General features: G+C 38.3%; 1 protein-coding gene and 1 non-coding gene across 3 annotated transcripts; both read right to left on the bottom strand.

Moving 5' to 3' along the window:
• Window positions 1-156: 156 nt before the first annotated feature.
• On the bottom strand, window positions 157-11230 carry LOC139962618 (uronyl 2-sulfotransferase-like). 2 transcript variants are annotated; one of them, XM_071962764.1, is made up of 8 exons: window positions 10158-11230; window positions 9362-9447; window positions 8674-8805; window positions 7735-7883; window positions 5508-5652; window positions 4901-5001; window positions 3200-3363; window positions 157-2660 (listed from the first exon to the last, which is right to left on the bottom strand). In XM_071962764.1, the coding sequence occupies exons 1-8, from the start codon at window positions 10549-10551 to the stop codon at window positions 2506-2508; spliced, it is 1326 nt and encodes a 441-aa protein (XP_071818865.1). In that variant the 5' UTR covers window positions 10552-11230; the 3' UTR covers window positions 157-2505. The 2 variants fall into 2 exon arrangements, with proteins under 2 accessions (XP_071818865.1, XP_071818866.1); XM_071962765.1 differs by lacking the exons at window positions 4901-5001; window positions 5508-5652.
• A 2631-nt stretch (window positions 11231-13861) lies between these two features.
• Trnaw-cca (transfer RNA tryptophan (anticodon CCA)) lies at window positions 13862-13933 on the bottom strand. The gene has a single exon. It is a non-coding gene; the product is annotated as a tRNA-Trp (tRNA).
• Window positions 13934-14152: the final 219 nt, after the last annotated feature.

The raw sequence follows: 14152 nt of genomic DNA, 5'->3' as shown, positions 1-14152 counted from the left end.
AGTTTCTCCACACCGAGATAATACTGCGATTTTTAAATCATAAAAAAAATGATGGGTTATAATCTCATGACCTGGGAATAGAAGTATTATCCAACATCGTCATCTTTGCCGCTACTTTTAAATCAACTTATGCAAGAATCAAAAGTCTGCTGAAAAGTGGGTGGGGGTGGGGGGTTGTCTGAAGGTGAAAGGAGAATGTTTAGAAGTAAACATGTCTTCATTGTGTAGTACTCTACACTCTGATCTCAGCTGCTGCTTGCTTAAAAATAAAAGATAAAAAATAAAAGATTCATATTTACACACCATCACTATAATGATTATTTTGTGATTATCGACTTGAACAATTTCATTCTAAGAAAATATTGATATATATTTCCCATATCCATAATTCTTAATGAGGTTGGGCTGTTTTTGTACAGGATTTTTTTGTACAGTTTCAGTCTTTAATGTCCATATCATATTTAAATCCGATTTCCTGAAAGTTCACCACAAAGATCGTTAAAGCTAAGCATGTATGTCACAGAAGGGTATTGCCAATTTGGAATATAAAGTGAGAGAGACAACACCATCTTGTTTTTGCATTGTATTAGTGTATTACTTATCTTAATCTTTAACAATTAACAACAATTTTGTGCTTATACTTTGTCATACCAAGTTTATGATGGAGAATTGTTTTAGTGCATTAGTTTGATATAAAATACAGAGCCTTTTACATACAATTTGTAGGATGTTTGTAATATTAATAATTAAATCATAAGGGTGGTAAGAGATGTACAGGGATAGCTTATAAAAAGTAAATGCATAAGAAAAATACACACACAAAGTGTCATTTTGTGTCTAGATTTACTTTTTTGTGTCTGTTTCTGTAATTTGCCAATAGTGGAATATTACAAACCACACCCCCCCCCCCCTCACCTTGTGTTATGTGGCATTTATCTATCATTTAATTGAACAATTGCTGTAAAGCACTTGGGCTGACAGTATGAGCAGTATGAATATCTTGATTGTATTAGATTTTTGCGGGTTTTGAAATACATATAATACAGTCGGTTGAAAGCATGATATGGCGTTGGTAGGTTTAGGAATTAAGCTTCACTCCTTTCCCAAGTGGACAGAGGAGGATCTTGTTGGTATAACAGGAACATTTGTGCATTTTCTGCTAGTCGGTGCTTCGGTTTTGCGTGCCCTTCAGTTTGCGGAAAGACCCTTCCCCGAAACTGGGGCCGTCCACCTTGAAAAACAACTCGGAGATTAGTGCCGAACACCTGGAGACTTTACAAAACGATCAAAAGTCAAATAGACCTCATTGTTTCAAACAAAATTCTGTTTTTTGACCGGCATTTGTTTTCACTTGACAGTTCTTCTGTTAATTATTGGACGAAAATTATCGACAACTCCATGTCAATCTGCTTTTCAAAAGACCTTTCAGCCTTTTTCTACATATTTTAACAAATGTTTTCTGCACTTTTTAGATCTCTTACACTTCTTTCATTTTTTGGCATACCTTTAAACACTTCTTAAATTTGTATATTCTTACATAGTTTTTATATATCTTCATCACATATTTTTTATAAATTCTTACTCATATTTATTACGGAGCAAAAGGAACGTTTTGATTATCGATGTGTAATATTTGTATACATTAGTTGAATAAATGATTTGAATTTGATTTCTTTGCATTGTTTTACCGGTTAGAACTTTGCACATGATATTTCGGAGACCCAATAGTGATATACGATAGATAACACATTGAGATAGTAATATACGATAGTTTAGTTTAGTTAAGTAGAAGAAAAGGATCAGGAGGGACACTCAAGTCCCCAGCAAGGACCCTATAGGAGAGAGAAAAAACTGAAGACACAAAAACACTCAGACCCGATTACAATGCTTAAAATGCTTGTCCAAAGCATTCTTAAACCAATTGACACTACTTGCAGGTACAACTTTCTCAGGCAAACCGTTCAACACATTCACAACCCTATTAGAAAAAAGTTATGCCGAATATTAATCCTGCTTTGTGACTTTTGGAGTTTAAGACAATGACCTCTGGTACAACTACTGTTAGCAAACATGAAAAAGCCGGTAAAGGATAAATTGTCAAAAACATACACAATCTTGAAAACCTGAATCAAGTCCCTACGTAAGCTCCAGCGTGGTGAGATTCAACAGTTGTAACCGCCTATAATAAGGAACACTCTTTAAGGAACTAATCATCCTATAGTAGCCCTCCTCTGCACCTTTTCAAGTACTTCCTTATCCTTAGCAAAATATGGATTCCAAGCCTGCACAGCATACTCCAGATTATGCATAACCAACTGCTTATAAAGCCTAACTACGATGTCCTCTTTCAGAAAACTGATAACCGATAGATAACACCGTGAGATAGTGTTGCAGTTAGTTCATCCAGCACAGACGTTTGGACACATTTCCCTTCCGTCGACTCATCTCTTCGAATGTTCTTTAGTGATAATGTTTTCAGTGAAGATGATGATAATGACTGCCCGTCTACGTTATTCCAAGAGACAGTTTTAATCTGTGAAATTTTTCCCGCGTATAATTATAAAACTTATATTCAATCTCCAACAGGTCCTTCAGTTTCCTTCTTACTTCCTCCGTTGGAGGAACCTTGCCTTTTGCTTGACTTTTCTTCGTCTCACCACCTATACAATGTAAAAAATAATAACAGAGAAACTTGTTCATTTGAATTTCGAAATTTTATGTGTCTGCAAACAACTCAATCAAAACTACAGTATGAATTGTTTCCTCTGAAAGGTAATGAGGGCGGTATAGAAGAACTTAGCATGCATAGACTCCGGATGTGTGATCTGATTAATGTCTTTTTCACTTTGGCTTCGGCTTTGAGTACAACGTTTATGTATGCTGCCGTGTTGGACGAATGTAACCGTAATAGTAATTACCGACTTTGCGATACGCGTTATAGTCATTGCCGACGTTGCGGTCCCCCTCACAAGTTTGCAAGATCGGTAAGAATGAATCCATAGTTAATGTTATGTCTTTTCTACGCTTTTATTCCCTTTCAGACGGATCATAAAATTAAGCCGGGAATAATTTGGAGTCCTAAACTTAAAAAAAAAATAAATAAAAGTGTAAAACTTTGAGTTCTCTTTACTTAGGCCTACTGACAATTTGGGTCGTCCCATTATTGAAGTTTTAAATGTTAACAAGTTGAGATACTTACGTTTGGTATATAGCTGGTACTGTTCAACAATTCCTGTAAAATATCCGGGTAATAATTTTTCCAAAACTTTCAAGAAATCGAGATATTCCTCCGCCACTCCTACCACAACGTAGTTCTCAGCGAGATGACGTTGAGCTGTGTTTAATGCCAGCTCGGTAGGCTCCCTGGAGAAGAAAGAAGTGGCTAACGTCAACTTGAAGCTTATCAAAACCTTGTATGTCATCCATTTTTGCATAAGTTAGGTAGTTACTTAATCATTCTACATCTATACTTATAGAAAGCCTTCTCTTTCAATAAGTTCGATAAGTTCAAAGATATACGGAGCAGGCGCCGAGCAACTGTCACACCGCCGATTCGATCCTGCTTCCATTAGGCCTACTGCTTCGCAAGAACATGCAAGCATAGAAGATATTGCGAGAGAAGACGCCATGCAAGGGCGGCGGAACCGGGGGGCACAGGGGGCACGTGCCCCCCCCCCCCCCCCACACTTTTCCTCAGGTTAAAAATGTGCAAGTTAGCAAGAGGCCAGGGAACCAGAATGAACACTCGGGAAGGGCCGTTTCCGGCCATCTGAGGGGTTTGTAAAACCAAAAATTTTCTTGTACGCTCCGCGCCAACCGATGGTGGCGCTACGCTCAGAAAGTCGTGCATACAACTTTGCAAATCCTGGCTACGCCTGACTTTTAATGAATTTCTGTGGGTCAAACTCAAAGCTATTTCAAGTGGAAAAAACTTGTTAAGATATTAACAAGAAATAAACTCTAATTAGGAAGATTCCTACATTAGCAACTAGCATGATTTCACCTCATTTTGTCTCAAAAGAAAACTTGTTCCTTGTTTCCCAATTTGCACATTGGATATTGCAGTGCTAGTATGCATTTTTCTTTTGGGGGGGGGGGGGGGTTGATGGAGTGATGTGTATACGCAAATAAGATAATACAATAAGAGTTATAAAGGGTACTAAATATCAGGCTGCATCAGTCCAATCGAAATTCTGCAAAGTGCCCTTTAATTGTCGGTGCCCCCCCCCCCCCCAGATTAAAAGTGCTTCCGCCGCCCTTGACGCCATGGGTAATAGATTATAACACAATGAATGAAAAGAAATATAGGCTAATTTGAGGTTCAAATGATGTTGTAAAAGAGGTTTTATACTCTTTTATGCTAAATGCTAAAGAAATGATGGTTGCTAAGTCAAAATTTGATGCAAATTTTTTTATGTATACTTGACAATTACAATGCGGTTTTTTCGGACGCTTGTGCGGGTCAGCGGGTTTGGGTGTTAGAATGCGGGTCTAATTCCCGCGAATTGCGGGTCAGTTGGGAGCTCTGCATTTAATTTTAAACCAGAAAACGAAAAGGTTTAGACTAGTCTACCACTGCTATTCCTCTCGATTTTTTTAATTTCCAATCATATGATTTAGCGGATGTTCGGAAACACTTTTTGGCTCACCTTTGGGGGGGGGGGCCATGGCCCCCCTTGGCCCCCCCTTGGATCCGCCAGTGGTTCACATCGTAAGTGACAAACACTGTTTTGGAGATATTTTCCAATAATATAGTTCGTCGTTAAAAAGGTAGTTGTGCAGGTAAGTTACAATAGCATAGAGTACACAAAAGTGCACGAAAGTTTGACTATTTGGATTTTCAGTATCCGCCGTCCGGAACGCTTCTGATAACACCGGTTTTGTCATAGCATATACTTACGCACACCATGGATCGTATCCACAGAAGTATCTCAAAATATGAGCACGGGCTGTTTGGCTGACACACTCTGGCCGAGAGCGAAAAACACAGTCATTTATCGTCTGTAATAGAGATACATCAAATTACGATAAGGTATAAGTACTTCACGCAGTAGATGCATGGACAGAAGGGTGGGGGAGGGGGGGGTGCAGCCTGACGAGAGCAAATGGGTCAAGGGAGCGCCTACTGGTTTACCGGCTGGGAGGCTGATACACCGCTGGGTTCGAGGCCCCGGCGACGCCACCAAAGCGATGCTTGTTACAAAGCCCCAGCGTTGCCGCCCCGGATCGGCTTGACCTGCAGCATGGGTTATGCCTCAGTCCACCCATGGGCCGCAAGGTCAATTATAAGAACAGATGTACGGATGAAGGTCACGGGTTTTTCGAACGCCTAAGAAAATTCCTCCTTAATCCAACTAATGTGATCAGTGATAACTAATATAAAATCGAGGTCGCTTATAATGATATATGATTGGATCTACATGATATATAGTTGGAAGGTGAAGGGATGATGTGGGTGACAAGAGGAATTTGCCGAGCGGAGGTAATATAGATCTTGCTTTATTTACCTCATTTGTTAGTAATCCTTGGAAGATATTGTGAAGTTTTTGCATATTTGAGAACTTTCTGTCTCCGTTACGTGCGAAGTAATACTGTGAGACTAATCGGTCGATGGGGTCTCGAATTATATTGAAGTATACTGGTCTTCTTTCCCTGAAAGGGAAAAAAAAAGCATCACAGAGATGGTGTCAAGAAAACAACCTAAAAAAATAAATCTGATCCAAACTGGGACATCAGTATTAACGTTCGATGGTGGTGGGGGTTGGGAGGGGGGGGGGTTGTGAAGACATTTGATACTACAGATGTTTATAATTGTCCAAACACATCGACCAAACATGAATCTATTGGCAGCAGGGTGGATCACCCTGCCTCCACTAAAAGGTGTTTATTCTCGATAGCTGGGAAAATTGATCCCATGACACCCTCCCAGGTCGTAAGACCTGAACATATCAGAGTCTATCATATTGTAACGTTTACTCAGTCTAAGATTCCGGGGAGCCTAAATATTCCCAACCGAAGGCTGGTGCGGTGATATGGAAACAAATGCGGCTTGAATGGTTCTGTGTTAGAAGCGACGAGCCTTGAACCTATTACATGCAGAGAATATAACACATAGATAAACGAGTAAAGAACGAACGCTGAGGTTTCGGTAATCTATTACTACAATCAGCCACAATGCATCGGCATGAAACCCTCAATAATATCTACAAAAACATGCATGGACTTAAACGAAAATAGTCACAAACGAGGTCTCAATACCGAAGTAGAGTCCTATAACGATACGTACAAAAGACGAATACGAATTAGATACAAATACGACCACAATGAACGAAACCAGGGCTACTATCGAACCGAACGATTCAGAACGAAAGTCTCGAGATCTGATCCCCCTGAGCTGATGGACAGACGTCACGTGACCTATATTACGTCACTGTCCACATAGAAAGCACATGTGGCTAAAAACGGTGACATGTAGCCTTAATAAATAGAGGGCGACAGATATGATGACCAACGGCATCACAATATCATCAATCCCATAAAGTGATCCAATCGTATACCATACCCTGCGCTGCCGGAAAATTAAAGCACAATTATGTATCCATAATAAAAACGAACTAACCAATCTTTAACTCTACAAATATTTTGTCGGTACACAACCATGATGTTGCACTTTTGGCAAGTTTTGAACCCGATTCGCACAGATCGAGCAAATGAAAAATCCAAACCTAAACAAGGTGTCCGGTCTTTGCTATCGTTTTGGTCGATATGAAAGTATCAATCGAACGCATGCATGAGCGGGCAACTGTATATAGTTGCCTTTTCGTTCGTAAGTGTACTATGATTGTACTGATTATATGTTGGGCTATATTATACTATAGATATCGCACCACAAGTAGAGTAGTGTACATCCAGCTCGAAATGTTAATCATTGTCGGAAAAAAGAGGTAAAAGTGCCTAAGGTAATGCTTGTTTTAGCATATTATCAGTTACGATCATTGTTTGTTCTGCCTTTATCAGAAAGAACATAATTTAAAGTACAGATGATGTGGAAATAGGGAGGATCGAAGGTGATATAAACCATATTAGAAAACCTTTGGTTAAATGTATATTATTCCGAGCGAGCAGATGGAAGGGCTGAGGTTCAGTATGCTAAACTTGTCTTTTCGAGCTCAAAATCTAAACGGTCATGATATGAAAATTTGCAAGTGTCGCGATAGGCCAAGATCTCAGCTGTCATGTGGTGGGTAACATATTCCAGTTGAAAACTTCTATCTATGCTTTGGCAGGTCTTGAATGTGACAAGTTTAGTGTGTAAGTCAATGGAACAATTAATTGTGGTGCGAGACCTATATGCAATCACCATGCATACTGCACCATTATCATGGTTAACGAAATTTGTTCACTCTGTAGGCTTCATATTAAGATCAAGACATTTGCTCTCGCATGCGCCAGGCTAACGTTTTGTTACACGAACATGGATGTTTCGGTTTGAGTTTTTCTAAAGAAGGACTATTTAGACCATTGAGATCGAATGCACAATGCTTTTAATTTGTACAACCACTGTATATGAGGCCTAACGAGAGGGCGTCCGGCAGGGGCAGGAGAACTGTAGCAGGGGATTAACATCGCGGTCTGAGTTGATATGCTTGATTGTTGGCACATGGTAATTTAACCAACCTCAAAACACTACTTTATAATATTTGATTTCCATAATTAGCCGTTTTTTATACTTACGGTTGAAGTCGTTCATCTCCATTAAAGTCTACATAGTAAACATGCCCGTGTATCAGTGAACCAATCTTTGTCTTCAGTAGACGGTCCCGCAATATATCTTGATACGGAGGGTGGAATTCTTTATTCTGTCGTTTCTTGCTTTTTATTTTCTGCACCATAGAACAATTTAAATAATGACTTTAAGCAGAATTCTATCATTGATGTGTTATAGTTCAAGAAAAGACAACGTAAAATCTGAGTGCTATCGAGTATAGCTATTCTGGTTTTCAAGATATTCACCTAATGGCTAAACTCTCGAATGTTCCAATATCAGGCTGAACTACAAAGAGAAAATTCTTATAACTCAACCGAAAATATGTTCTTTTTTATCTTCTTATGAACCATCCTTTAGGGTGACAATCAAATACCACTTGTTAAGTTGACAAATTTACAATGCAATGTCAACGGGTTATCTGATGAAGGATATTCAAGCCTTATACGTTTCTAATTGAAATGTGTGTTGCACTTGACTACGTGACCTCTTTTAAGGTTTTGAAAATGACTCTTTGAAGATGACCTGAAAAATTGACAATTCAATCTCGTTTCATTTCGAGTTTTCCTTCTTGTGCATAAGAAAGTTGTGAGGTAGCTGTGTCGTTTGGCCCGTCAAATTAGGAGTCACATGAACCCCGTTACCCCTCGAAGTTTTGTATCCCATCCCCTCGTAGATTTCTACTATATATACTCTGCTCCTCGGCACCCCCAGCCCAAAGATTGAACCTCCGCTCAGCTCCTCCCCCCGCCCCCCCCCCCCGGTAGAGTAGTGAAGTCTATATATAAGTACACTCATTTGGACAACAAATTATCATAATCACGGCCTCATACATATAACTATAATATATCCTAATTATATAGAACAATCAAGGAAAAAAAAGGTTATTTCACAAAACGTGCACCAACCGATTTAAGTTTTCGATTAATAACTACTAGTGGCTTTCCGAGGCCACTGCGTCGTTTGGCAAGCATGTTAGCTATATCTATAAATGTCCTACTTCCGCACTTGGGAACCCTGTTGTACACTAATGATTGATCCTGAAAGAAGATGAAGAAAAAACATGTAAAAATTATCATATTCCAATGATACAGGTAAAGAGGGATTAAGCGTGCACCGTTCAGATTAATCCCACGTACATAATCGCGTTGATTTCATTATGTTTGTTACTTTTATTCGTCTGTTACAATTTTTCGACTGATGTGCACGGCAACCGGTGTAGGCCTATACAGGCCTTTAAGTCGTACTTTAATGATATCAAAGTAAATATACACATACAAATTTCGTTTTCACGTTATAAGTTTATTCTAGAGGTGAGCTTAAGGTTCGTATATCCACACGGGTTCGGAGGCTGCCCTGACCACACTCAGATTTTGACCTGCCACGCTCGGTGGCCGACAAATTAGCTGGAAACAGCGTCACCGTGTGTATAAGCATATATTATACACAGTTCTGCAGTACGGCCAATTCCTTCCCCATGCCCCCCCCCCCCCCCCAGAAAGAAAGACATGCAGCATATATAGATGTCTGCTACTCGGTTAGCATAGCTGAACTTGTTACTTACATACGTATATCAACTTTGAAAAGCTCACTTACCCTCCCAGGAAAGAATTTACCGTATATAGACGATATGTTTACATCAAATCGATTCTGGATATCAGCAGGTCCTAAACCCAACTTATCTAAAGATAGAAAAGTAAGACCCAGAATGTGTAGACATGTAATGTACCAAAATGTATATATATATATATATATATAAATATATATATATATATATATATATATATATATATATAAAAGGGCGTAAGAACCGGGGGGCTGGAGGGGGGTGCGCCAGCCCTCCAGTGAAATATATGGGGGCGGAAGTATCATTCCGCCACCCCCCCCCGCTCCGCAAGTCAGAAAACCCCTTTTTCATTTCCAAATGAGCAAAAAATCTCATTTGGAGCACCAAATTGCATCTAAGGCCAGGTGAAAATGCAAAATTATTTACAAAATGGAGTAGGTGTTGAAGTGTGCTATATTGCACCAAATTGCATCTGCAGTCTTCAGCCCCCCCCCCCCCACTCAAAAGTACCTTCCTACGCCACTGTATATATATATATATATATATATATATATATATGTGTGTGTGTAAAGTAAAATAATACCCCCACCTATCACCACGTCGCCTCCCCTCCCCCTCCACATTATCAAACTGAGAATATGGACTGCGAATGCATTTGTTAAACATAGTATTTATCGAATGTATCTTCAACTCTATTTTGTGCATATTTAAATAAAAATACAAATCAGCGGAACTTTATAAAGTCAACTGGACATCCAATTTACTTAAACGAAACAGCTTGATCCACTCATAACCTATTTTTGAAATATTCAATATGCAATTTACCTGAAGTAAGGTTATCATTTGCAGCTTCCAAACTCGCATCTGACTTGTTTATATGAGGCAATGTTGAATTTCTCCAAATCGAATTGTTTGTGTCCATGGTTGTCATGGTGATAATATGCAAATCATTCACAGATACCGATTCGGCATTCGATGAGTTTTTCGAAAGGTTTCCTTCGGGATAGTGCTCGATAAAATTCATATTGTTTTCATGATCACTCATCACCAGATCTGCACTCTTTGCATCAATTCTTTGTTTGGCGATCGGTTCTTGAGTGCCGTAGCTAACGATCTTGTTGATATAGAAACTGAACTGATATACCATTAATATTGAGGAGACTAGAAAGAGAAATGTGAATGTTAGTTTAAGGGAATCTACTAAGCTTCTCGCCGCCATTTTTATGCCACATCTTTGTTATCTCGAAAAGATTAATTGTAATAGATGATGTCGCTCATGTTGTGAAACTATATGCCCAATGAATTTTCATCTTCTTATCTTAATTTCGATGCTTAGTGGTCCACACGTCTATAACTGAGTGATAAATATCTTTACGTGTTTGGCTGTAGATTTGGAGTTGTGCTTTATCTTCTATTCTTTTCTTTGATTTATAATGATTATTAATCATATTAATATTCTTTCTTTACTCCTCGGACGCCGATGACAGCGATCCGTGATCGGACGGATCAGTTTAACAAACGCAGGTATCCTTATCAAAACCTTCTGAGTCGGTCGGCGAATTGGAGATTTACACCGATACTGAGACCAGTCTTGGGCTTAACATCCGTCAGAAAATAAGGTTGAATTCGGTTCATGTGTAAAAGGCTCTTCCAAAGAAATTTGAAAATATCAGCAAAGAGTTGTTTTCTCCGACTTTAAGAGACGTTTTACCGGTTTTCCGTTTATATGATGTCCAACTGTAAAATAAGTTATACCAATTCCCATTCAGAATTGCGAACAATCATGTAGGTATGATCTCACTGTTTTCAGTATAGCAGAAGCACCGTGTCGAGTTAAATGGCTTACACTCCACTTGAAACGTTTGGTTTTTCATACTGTAGCATATATGCCCAACTAACTTTTTATATTAAATAGTATAAGATAAAGTGTAGTATATATGGATATAAAGCACATGGGGATACGGAACTCACCTATAGTTGCTCAATGACCCATGAGACCGTGTTCGAGATCACTGCACGTATCCCTTTTGTTATACGCATTTTGACATGTTGAATTCCTTGTGTAGTAGGCTGTTATTTGCAGGTTGTGCACAGTGAGAGTGACTATAGCATTCAACAATGCTTAGTTCTTTACTGCTGTATATAATATATATATATATATATATATATATATATATATTTATATATATATATATATATGTTGAGACCAGGGACGTAGCTAAGGCCTGCTGATTGGGGGGGGGGGGGTGTAGTGGCTGAAATTCCAACTGCTGGATGGGTTTTGAAGCCAGAAAATTTCCGACTGCTGCTTTGTACCCACCCTCCCCACCCTCCCCCCCCCCCGGCGCTACCTATCAACGATGCGGTCAGTGTCAGTCAGAAACCCCATTTTTCGCGACTGCACTTATGTTCCAAACTTTTTTGGATACATTTGTACCCACTGGCCCTCTCATCAAAAACATATTAATTTCTCTGGTTAAGCAAGTAAGCAACCGCTGAGTTTACGCTATCTGCTTGAAGGCTACATAGATTACTAACTACAAAAGCTATGTTAATGTATACAAAGGGGAAAACTACAGCCCCCCCCCCCCCAAGCAAATATTTTTGTGAATATGAGCAATATGCTGAGAATTTATTCGGGCACCTACTGAAAGAAAAATAGTTTGCAATGAGTTTATCAATGGTTTAACTTAGGCTATATTATTATTATCATTTTTATTGTAACGACTTCCCCAATAATTCTATCCAATAAGGAAGGGTAATAACATGGAAAATGTCTGTATGTTATTGGCATGCGATGCAAAAACCGATGCACGCCTATATGATATGCACATTAGAATATTGAACGCGCTAACAATTTTGGTTATATTTTTCGGACAAGTCTTTACAGCCCCCCCCCCCCCCCCAAAAAAAATCAAATTGGGATCCCACGCCTATGATTGTATACCATAGAGACAATATAAATACTGAACCCACTTGAACTAGATAGCGAACAGGGTCAACCCACCCAATAGCAAAATTAGTACAGAAATAAACCAACTTTTTTTTTTATTTGAGTATTCAAAATCATACGAAGTTTGTATGGTACATCGCGAGATACAATTTCTCAAAGTGACAAGGAAAACGTGGTAAATATGACTTATTAGAGGTAAATTTTGACCGATTTTTTCATTTAGGTCATTCACAATCACATGAATATATGAATATAGGCCTATGTAAATTAGAGTGCGTCAGTCGGAAATCCGACTGTCGCACTCCAATTTTCCAACTACCGTCACTGGTTTTACCAAGATTTGGGGGGGGGGGGGACTCTAGCGACGTCCCTGGTTGTTACTCAGAGTTTCAAGCGTTTTAAGTTAAAAATTAGATGCAATAAAACTTCAGTCCGGAAAACTGTATCATGTGTAAATGTTTAGTATCATATCTGTTATGAAAAGGTTTCACGGGCTATACAGAAACAAATCGTGACATTCAAATTTGAACGAAGTTTCTCTAATCGGTGGTAATCATATATGCTATTGGTCAGTAAAAGTATCCAGGCTTTCTATAGTTTCTGCCCCAAAAGAGCCTACGTTCAGTGCAGAAGTAAGCTATGAAATGGATAATTGTAATAACAATATCCTTCACACTTATAACCGTATGGACTCGAGCGGAGTCAGCTGAATTTAGGGCAGTCCAATTCCGAGACAAAGTCCATGATAACCCAGTTCCCTACGGCACGACGTTTTAACATTTGAAGCTCTGTTCTACTTAAGTGAAATTAATTCCACTTAGGTAAAATACAATTAGGCTTCAGTGAAATTAAGTTCCATTGTATTTAAATTAAGCTTAATTGTGTTTTACTTTAGCGAAACTGTATTTTAGCTGATTAAAATACAAACTAATGAGCTTAAGTTTAAATGACATAATTTACGTCATATTTCACTTTAGTAAAAAACGTTTGCACTTAAGTTAACTTTGCAATTGTGCTCAATCCAGAATATTTTGTTTTTCTGTTTTTTTTTATTCTGATTAATGTTAATTGTATTTTACTTAAGTAAAATGGAGAAACAAATTAACTTAAGCGGTTTTATATCCACTTAAGGGAATGAATTTTACTTAAGTTAAAATACAATTAAGCTTAAGTGATATGCAATTGGTCAATCAATTTTAAGTTAAGTGAAATATAGATGCGAACTCGAAAGACTTGTTAATATTAACCATGCTCAAAAGTTATTTTGTATTTTATCTTAAGTAAATATGATCACTTAAGCTGAAATGATTCCACTTCAGAGAAGTTCTTGTATGCTTAAGTAGAATCCAATTTAGGTGGAATTGTAGTGAAAAGTTAAATTGAGGCCCATTCCCATGCAATTGCACGAAGAAAGCATTCTACTTACGTGAATAGCAGAATTTCACCTAAGTATACACTAGTTATTCAGCTAAAGTAGAACACAAATAAAGTTAAGTAGATTGAGTCAAAATATAAAAACCTTGCTGATCATGAAAGGCTTAAAGTAAGATAGTAATGGTTGCCAAAAAGGTATCATTGACCCCGACGTGATTCGAACACGCAACCTTCTGATCTGGAGTCAGACGCGCTACCGTTGCGCCACGGAGTCACATGGAATAATATGATGTCTAAATACAATATATACCTGCGTATTACATTTAATTTTTACCATCTTATTTCTAATTTTGAATTGGCGAATAATTTCTTTCATATCCTCACAAAAGGATATATTCTGGAATTTTATGCATTTGTTTGTGAATAACTATATGCAAGCTCGTATATATGAACATACGATCAACAAAATGTATACCAATAGTTTACCATAGAC

This window comes from Apostichopus japonicus, chromosome 21, assembly GCF_037975245.1.
Source record: "Apostichopus japonicus isolate 1M-3 chromosome 21, ASM3797524v1, whole genome shotgun sequence".
NCBI classification, from domain to species: Eukaryota; Metazoa; Echinodermata; class Holothuroidea; order Aspidochirotida; family Stichopodidae; genus Apostichopus; species Apostichopus japonicus.
Note: the sequence above shows the minus strand (reverse complement) of the source record. Positions and strands in the feature narration are given on the sequence as shown.